This window comes from Homalodisca vitripennis, chromosome X (assembly GCF_021130785.1).
Source record: "Homalodisca vitripennis isolate AUS2020 chromosome X, UT_GWSS_2.1, whole genome shotgun sequence".
In the NCBI taxonomy this organism is placed as follows: Eukaryota; Metazoa; Arthropoda; class Insecta; order Hemiptera; family Cicadellidae; genus Homalodisca; species Homalodisca vitripennis.
In genome coordinates, this window is record NC_060215.1 from 100,309,177 (window position 1) to 100,319,173 (window position 9,997).

Genomic DNA, 9,997 nt, shown 5'->3' on the forward strand with positions numbered 1-9,997 from the left:
GTTCGCATTGGTCCGGCGGCGAGCGGTGTCGGGTTACAACACCTGCAGCTGCTCTGGCGAGCGGTGTCGGGTGACAGTGCCGTATGCATTCGGCAAAGATAAGCGCTAAGCTACGCAAAATATTTGGCCGAGGAACACAACAGTTGCCAACAATTTACTGTACAGTAGTTTTAAACGCATTGCAGGCTAGCGTGCGTATTGCGATAAAAGGAGCACCCAAACGCTCATTACTGTACGTAGTTTGTGCGTGTTTCTTTTGCTTTTTAAATAAAAAAAATCGTCCGAGGACGGCCCTCGTTAACCCGGAGTCTCGGTTAAGCGAGGCTCGGTTAACCGAGGTTCTACTGTAATATGCAATTGTTTAAGTGGTTACAATTCCTAATGTATAAGGAAGTTTATTAAACAATTATTAAGTCCTTTCTCGTTTAATCACAAAGTAACAGTATTATCATGATTATACTAACTGACAATATTGCCCAATGGTATTAAGTCGCAGTATCGTTCTTGGGTTCACTAGAAAACTATACATTGGTACTGTGCTTTATATAAATATAATCACCAAGCCATGAGAACAAGACATTGGCTTCCATGCCATTTTCGTTTGACTTAAGGGTTAACTACATTATACGTTAGTTTAGAGATGTTTTAATATTATTATAAAACATATAAATATGAATATCTATATAAATATATATCTAAAATGTTGTAAAGCTATTATAGTTTTTTTAGGTATTCCATGCATAACAATTCTAATTAAATCCGTTTAACAATTTGTCTAATATCATACTTATTTGCAACCAAATTATTCTCGGTAAAATCTAAACAAAACTCTTAGTTTAAAACTGTTATAAACATTTATACAAGGGAAAACTGATACAATCAAAAATATTCAAACAGTAAACGTAGTCACCGAAGACTCCTGAAAGAATTACCGAATGTAATAATTCCACCGACAATAATTATTGAAAGTAATTTCAATGTTATGTGATCTATACTTGTATATATACTTTGAAACAATGCAAACTACCATTAGCTCAACAAGAACAGAATTGGTGCTTCATTACATGTTTTTCCAACCATTTTTTAGTAAAGAATTTTTTGTACGTATAAAAACACTTATTATTGAAATCTGTGAAAACAGTGGTATTCGTTACGCTTCTTTCCAAATGTAAATTTTTAAAACCTGTTAACTAGAAAGCTTAGTTGTTCCTTCTCCTCGAATGTTTTTGTTCTCAGTAAACATCGATAATAGTTTACGTTGTTAAAAACAACAAATTATATAGGACACACGAGATGTGCTGTAGTTAAAATATATCTTTAAGATTCGTTAAGTACCTAACGAATTTTAAAGCTGATTATAAGATACTGTTAGTTGGTAATTGTAAATAATGGCATTACTTTATATTTATTTTGTTTTTGGAGAAGGGAATCCCTCTATTATCTAATAGTTTTATTATACATTGTGTTAATAAAGTCCAGCACGGGCTTGATACTTCCTGAAAGATTACAGATCAAGCAATAAAACTTGGTGCATCATTAGCGCTCCAAAAAACGATCATAATGGCTCCCACTAAGTGCAATGAGAAGTTTCTTCAGCTTCTTACCTTAAGTGAATAATCTTTTTACATAAGTATATGCTGGGAACAATGTGCCGCATACGGTTCTGCCAAGGTGTTATTTAAAACAGATGGTACAAGATAAAGCAAACTTTCTTGCATCTCACAATAGTCACCAAACCAGAAATAAAATAATAAAACAGTTTTTCTTGTTACTAAGATTTAATTTATATTTTTTAAATTTTTACATACACTAAAAAATTACAAACCTTCGATATGAGCGCCTTTAGTTAATCTGCAAATATGTAGGCGATATTGAAAAATGGTGCATTTTTAATACTGTGTTCTAAAAATATAAAAACATTTGAAAATCCAATATTAATAGGTTGTTTAATTGAGAGGGGCAATGCTATCTGCTCAACTACATTCTATTGTGTATACATGTAAAATTACATTACAGGGAATGCAGCTGTGTACCTCGTAACTTCCTGCCAGGCCACAATGTATTGTCAAATGACAGTGTACGTTATTCAAATAGTTACAACGTAGTAATGTGCCTAGCTATTAACAGCATGTTGGTCAGTTAACTGTCCATCGGCATTTAGGCCCCATAAATATAATGTGTTGTTAAACTACAATACAGGTAATTTAATTTGTTCCAGCAGACCACTGTAATTTTAATATACAGAGTGCATTGATATTTCACTGCTTATGCATGTTGTAAAGCTATAAATATGCATTGTAAATTCAGTGCAGGATATTCAACTGGATGTAGCATGACGATCTGTTTAACCGTACCATGGATACACTATATTGATGGGCTAGTTAATGTATGCCAATAGTTTATTGGTATTGCAACCTAATAAACATAAGATTTTGTTAGGTCAAATTATACTCTTAAGTTGGATTATCAAATAATGCGATCATTTGTGTGACAATAAAACCTATTCTATATAAGCAATGAAACATAGAAATGATAAAATACGAGAGATTTCACTACCATAATATGCAATATGGTGTGAATATAACGTATGCAATATAACGTATTATTCTTACGAATCCCAAAATATAACATATAATATCCGACTTCAATTGACCAATTACGGTAATGGGTTTTCAACTGACTGTAAAAAGGGGCTCTGCCGAGTAGATACTTTAAACTGGAATGTATATAAGCCAATGACATGGTTAGATTAAACATTACGGCTAATTGATAATACAGTCTGATAAACATTAAATATTACCAATTTTAAGTACAAACTATTCAACGTTGTACAGTGCATCTTCCAGTCAGCTCACGTGAAAACAGGACTTAAATTCTGAAATTATCTTGAAGAAAAATGGTTATAATCATTATAAAGATGGGAAAATACTTTCCATTTTAAACTCTATACGTTATGTTTGTGCATGTTGAATGCATGTGACATAAAAACCAACAAATTTACTATATTTGTTCCCAAAACATAAAATTAGTCATAAAACTCAAACCAAACAATTATTTAACAATCTAAACTGTTCCGAAATGAAACGCTAATAAAACGCTGTGAATTTGTTGAAGGAAGGATCCTTATCAGATCTCTGTTTGAGGACTACCAAAAATGCTTACGAACATGATTGATTCCTTGTTTACTATTTATTTCCGTGGTCTACAACCCACACAGTTACTGTTAACATATTGCGTGATAAGTACTGTCCAACTTGGATCTATTGTAATGAACAATATTTTGAAAGAAATAACAATCTCTTTGACCGTTGGAGGTAGTATGGTAGATTTTAGTTCTTAAATCTTTCATATAACTTTATTCCTGAAAATAATGAAAAAATATATATGTCTGCAGAGTTTCGTAAAGCATGCATGGCTTGTCGTGGAAATTAATCCGTATATCTCCACATCTGTTTTGATATCAGTCATTTTCAAAAGAACCATGATTAGTAAGAATAATAATTAATTGACATATCCTGCATCATAACATATTTGCCCAGAGCTATTAAAACCTTATTTGGAAAAAGGTTTCAGAACGTTCCTAATGCTTTATTAAATTGTAATGTTTACAGTGATATTGAATTTTATTTGTAAAGAGCCAGTAATTTCAGCTCGGTTGATGTTTTGTTTTAATATAACATTAAAAAGGAATCAAAGATCCTTTGCTTAATTAAAAACATATATGCTTGGAAAACCAAACAGATTTACAAAATCAAGAAATAGAGTTTAACACTTTACATCCACGTTCTGATAAATATAAACCTAAGCGTAGATATACCTCGTGTTTAATAAGGAGTAAGACCTAAACCTCGTTGAGGAGTTGATATAATATTTGCTGGAACTGTAACCCTTCTAGTGTATTGCTGGCCATACTAGGTAAAAGCTCCATTATACGTCACAGTTTCATGACGAGTCAGTCATATTTATGCTGTAACATATTTTAGATATTTACTTTGTTTAAAATAAACCTGAAATACCATTATGCTGTCAAAGAAAATTTTTATATTTCATTTCTAATAATATTATAATAATGGGAGTGTGTGTAGGAAAGTATGGAAAAGAAGTATTCTTAAATTTGTTTTTGTATTTTGGCTCAGAAAACATTGCCTTTGTGACACAATTTACATGATAAGTTTTCATTATTTGTATTTGTATAGGTCGAATAGTAATTTATACTCTCTTCAAGTATTTTTAGTATAAAGTATAAGTATTTTTCAATATAGGTCAACATGACAAGCATCAGTTCCATAGTTAACTAATATTGTTTCTGGTTTGTACCGTCACTGACTAGTCACTCATTGTTACCCTCACTGGCACCACAAACTTATATAGACCGAACTAAACTAGGAGACAATTTACTTACATTAACCGGAAAGACTTTTTTAATTATACATGTGTATAATCTTGCTAATAAATTGTATAAAGTTATAAATACTTTGCTATAAAATTCTACAAGGGTCCTGAAAATTAGTAAAAATATAATATACTAAATCCGTGGATATCATTAGATTTAATTCTTTCGATACGAAACAGAGATAAATTTAGTTAATTAATGAAAAATAAACCAATTCATGATGTAATAAGAGCAAATTATTTATCATGTAGATATATCTCACAAAAAACAAGCAAAAGTTTATTATTATAAATCTAAATCTATTGACTCAAAGGTAATTTGTTATACCGTCAACTTTCACTATCGTTTTGGATCATATATTCAGAATAATTGATATTCGTATCAGTATTTAGCTGTAAGCACATTATGTAAATAAATAGTATTTATAAGCATTTTTTATATACGAACTTCTGTTGAATGCACAGTAAGATAGTTTGGTTAACTACGAACAGTAACTTCCGATCATCCAACAAGCCCTAAAAAGTTAGTTTAATACAATTTGTATAATGCGATTTTTATAAATACATTCGTACCTTATATAACCAATACCGTAAGTGTCAACGGTGAGGGTGGAGCGCATTGCTAATCTTGCTCTTGGCGTTGAGCTAACTAAATGGCCCTGTCAAAACACGCTCTGACACCTAACGGACACAACTAAAACTACAACAATTCGCCTCTAAGAGTCCCCAGACGATGGCAGGATAGTTCACTGACAAAAATAAGTAGATGGTAACACATGCGCTTACACAGATTTAAGATGATTACGAAAACGTAACAGTGTCGTCGTTACAGCGGTGGCTTTTAGTGTGGCTACGTCACTGCTTTATAGTTACTGTGCAAAGGGTTAATCAAGCATTGCCAATCAGCTGATCTCAACATACGTTTTAGACCTTGAATCTGGCTGGCAGGTCAGTCATTGTTGAAAACGTTTCGTTATAGTGCATGGCCCGTGACACACTCTCTTGTCGTAATACTCAATACTCAGTTTAAATACTTGGCACAATTCAAAAACACGTGTTTGGCATACAACATTATATTGTAGCTGAAATCAATACTTAAGTCCCCTACAGTTAAGATATTATTATAAATTGGTAAAAAATCGGACATTATAGTTCAGAAAACTTCTTGAATATATAGCCATTACCCTCTCTCCTTATCATCTCTATCGTGCAAAATAGTACAGTAGCCTTGTAATTAATAAGGATGGGAAAATATTTCTGGTTTCAAGAAACTTTTATCCTAACACCTATTATGTCATGCAAATTATATTTAAAGTTCTCATATGTCCTAAATAAAGTTAACATTTGGGACTTTTAAAAACTTGGTTAAACTAGCTCGTCCATGACTATTATCAATAACAACAGTTTGACATTGTTGAAAATAATAATTTATAAATCATGTGTAGGGAAAATACCAAAACTATTACAAATACTTTCAAGAAACAAAACAGGTTGAATTATAATATTATCATAATACTTAAACAAAAATAATAAACATATTCATGTTAGAGATTTGATAGTTGGAGATATTTTTCAAAAATGAAATAATAAGGTTTAATTCCATACTAGTACACAATGTTAGCAATAATGCAAATAACATTACTCGTTGACAATACATCTTCAGGTCAGTTTATTTATATCCTCATAACTGTCAATGATAACAATACAATCACCCAGACTTTTCCTCATATAGATACGCCCATTCCATATTCACAAGTAGGTGTAATGATTTCCTCTCTTAGCTTCCTCTCTTCTGTGCGGACCGCTTTATTACATCTTGTGTCAAGCTCTCATTGAAGTAACTGACCAACGAATTCCCATCCATAAAGTCAAAGAGGCAGACAGATAGAGAGAGAAAGAAAGAGAGAGAGAGAGAGACCGACCGACCTATGCATATGAGTGTGTACCACTGGAGATTTTCGTTGAAGATCCAATATATTGGCTTGTTCGTTTCTCTTTAATCTTTATTTTCATATTTTTTTACTTCTTTATATCAATTAGACAAAAACATATTTAATTTTTTATGTTATTGTACAGTATGTGTACTGTAGACACAGATATAAGAACATTGGCACGATTATTGTTCGTCCTTATCTTGTTGTCCTTAGGGCAATGTTGAAATATAATTTGTTCTTAAAGAAAATATTTTATACTCAGTAATACTCCTTTTATAACGGTTTCTCGATTCCACCATGTTGCATTGTAACAGTATCAAAGCCATACTTAAAAAACATAAACATGGTGATACAAGTCACCCGTCCTCAATGTACAGCTTATGAACCGACAAACTTATCGTCCTCATTTTAACGAACACCCCCTTATTCTTATCCCAAATAATTCAGGAAAATTGTGTTTAATACCCGAGAATACCCCTAAATTCCACTTAAGAGGACGATTATTTTTTAAATATTTTCACATTAAAAGATAGATCAAGACGTTCTTCATATTAAAGACAACGGACTCCATCCATTCACTGATAATTTTGAAAAATGTTTTTATTTACCTTGTTTCTTGTATACGGGGTAGTCCAAAATGTAAAGTTTATGTGGTTTCACTGTTTTCTTTTACAGTTAAATCGTTAAATGTCTAAGCAACTCCAGTATTTGTCCAAGGTTAATAAAGAAGTATTCTTTCTCAAATATGTTATAACTTCACAAAATTCTAATAGTAAGGTACGATCATTATTACACACATCGATAGGTTTTTTAAAACTAAACTTTCTGTATTTAAAGTTTGGCTTTGTCCTAGATGGTTGAGAAATGGTGCCAAAATTCTAATTTTTACGACTTTTTGTTGCATCGAAGCGTTTTGACCTTTTATATTTTCCATAGTTTCTTCTATGCTGTAGTTTAAGTAATTGTTATTCCTATGCCATATATGAAAGAAAACAATACACATCTTCACGGATACGGCACCGATTGATTAACTAAAAGACATAAAATATAAAAAAAAAAACATTAATATTATATCTTATAATTTCTCCCAACTTTTTTCGAAAAGGTTCGAAGAGGTCAGTAGTGTTTGGAGATTAACTTGCCTATAACGGTAGAAGGTAGCTGAAAGTTAGTTTTAATTTAATTAAAAAAATTACAATTCATTTCTATAATGGTTTCATTATATTGTGTTATTAGCATAGTTATTAGGCTAGTAATTAAAACAAAATTGAACTTTTAAAATACAATATACGAGTAGAATAGAAAATATTTATTTATGATAATCTGAAATACAGAGATTACGTTTGCAATGAATGGTCGTAGTAAACAATACTGATATAATAAGTATTTTAATGTGGTTCCGGAAATTAATATCATATTTTGAATTCTATAAATTGTTATTGTATTGAGTGAGATTTTAATTTACATGTACATAAACCAGTTATCCACCAAACATGAAGACAAATATCTCTATACAGTTCGTTAAGGCGCGTTATGTGTAAAAAACGCCTCTCACAGGAAAGTGCCCCTGTATTTAAATGTTTGTACGGGGGCTTAACGAAATATTCTGGCTTAACGAAAGTTATTTTACTAAATATGTTGAAACGTAATGTCAATTCCAATGCTTATAATGAGTTTAAAATTTAAAGTTAAAACAAATATTATTCGCATATCTATGTATTATATTATGTTTGTATATTATTAACGTTATTAATGTTATGTATATTATAAGTATCAAAAAGCAAAAAAAAAGGATCCAAATTAGTAAGATCTATTTCGTATATATTTTAAGTTATCAAAGAAAATTGTATACATTGGTTAAAAAGAATTTACAGTAGTTATTTGGTCGACATATGACATACATAAAAAATCTAAAACTTGTGTTAGGCATAAATTTAATTTTGAAAATACAATAATAACCAGTAAAAACGTTAAAATAATAACTGTAGGGTGCGGCAAAATGATCTGACGGTTTTCGCCACCGTGCTGTAGAGCGAGTAAGTGGTGGTGGGTGGGGGGATAAGCGCGTTCGGGAGCCCACCTTTTCAGTAGCCATGAAGCAGTGGTCGGCTGATTATCGTGCGTTCGTTGTCGAGGCGTTTTTTCAAAGTGGCGATTCCTGCGTTGCTGTTCCGTACACGTTTTAATGTTGGTCCCAGAGAAAGAGTCCCAACTCGTAACACGATTATGTTATGGTTGAGTAACTTCAGAGCTACCGGTTCAGCCTTAAACGTAAGTCGACTGGACGTCCAAAGTCAGCCCGGACACCAGAGAATATCGATCGAGTGAGAGAAACGGTGGAAGCCAGTCCTCGGCGACCGGCCCTTTACGGCTGCTGCTTTACGCATGTCTGACCGCTCGGTACGACGAATATTGCGTTTTGATCTGCATTTCCACCCATACAAGATGGCTATCGTCCAGCAGTTTAAGCCTACTGACTATGCAACTCGGCAAGCGTTTGCGGAGACAATGACTGATTTGACGACTGATGACAAAATTGTCATGATGAGCGACGAGGCACATTTTCATCTGGATGGTTATGTCAATAAACAGAACTTTCGTTATTGGTCGCCTACAAATCCTGAAGAACTGCATGAACGTCCTCTGCATTGTCCTAAGGTTACTGTGTGGTGTGGTGTAACTAAAAGTTGTGTGATTGGACCATACTTCTTTGAGGAGGGTGGTCGAACCGTTACGGTCAATTCGCAACGCTACCTCCTGATGCTGAAAAACGTTCTTCTCCCTGAACTCCAGAGAAATCGTTTAGTGCGCCGGAGGATGTGGTTCCAGCAGGATGGGGCAACTTCACATACAGCCAATGAGGTGATGGACTTCTTGAGAAGTAAGTTTCGTGGCCGAGTCATATCGCGTTTTGGGGACATTGCATGGCCGGCTCGCTCCCCAGACCTTAGCATTATTGTGATTTTCCTGTGGGGGTTCCTTAAAGCAAGAGTATACAAAAACAAACCCCGCACACTGGTCGAACTAAAAGAAGCTATAAGCCAAGAAATTGCAAACCTGCCTCCTGCAATGTTAGAGAAGGTGTTCGACAGCTTCAGTGCAAGACTTGAAGAATGCTTGGCCAAAGAAGGACGTTATCTTCAGGTCTTAAATGTGTGAAATAAGTTGTACTGATGTTATGGAAATGGTAGGGGCAGTCAAAATGCAGGCGTCGTGGCGGCGACGCGTCGAGGGTAATCCCGCTCCGCGTAGTTGGCGGTTCTTGTTCGTAGTGCGCATGCGCGAACTTCCTGGCGGACGACGTGACCCTGTGCTGTTCTTATCAGTTTGCAATGTCAAGGTTAGAGAGTCACTAATAAACTAAGATAAAAACTCACTTCGCTCCAGTTATTAACTTGTAATCGTACTTCGCTCTGGGCCGATAGTTACGCAAGGGATCACAACAGGTTTAAACTTGTTCAGTGATTAGGATAAGTTGTTTTGAATAAAATATACGGAACACTATAATTTTGCTTGCATCTGTAGAGGCCCAGGTCTACCACCCTCTTTACAAAAATACAATGATTATAATTATCTTGCTAATATTTAAAATACTTCATATTCTCACATAACTATTGAAAGTTTAAAAAATTTTGAATTTGCTTTTTAAATTTAAATAGTGCAGCAGCGGC

At 33.5% G+C, this 9,997-nt stretch overlaps 1 protein-coding gene across 1 annotated transcript; it reads left to right on the forward strand.

The window, feature by feature from the left end:
- The first annotated feature begins 8,771 nt into the window (after nucleotides 1-8,771).
- On the forward strand, nucleotides 8,772-9,485 carry LOC124369534. Its single transcript, XM_046827557.1, has one exon. The coding sequence runs from the start codon at nucleotides 8,772-8,774 to the stop codon at nucleotides 9,483-9,485; it is 714 nt and encodes a 237-aa protein (XP_046683513.1).
- Nucleotides 9,486-9,997: the final 512 nt, after the last annotated feature.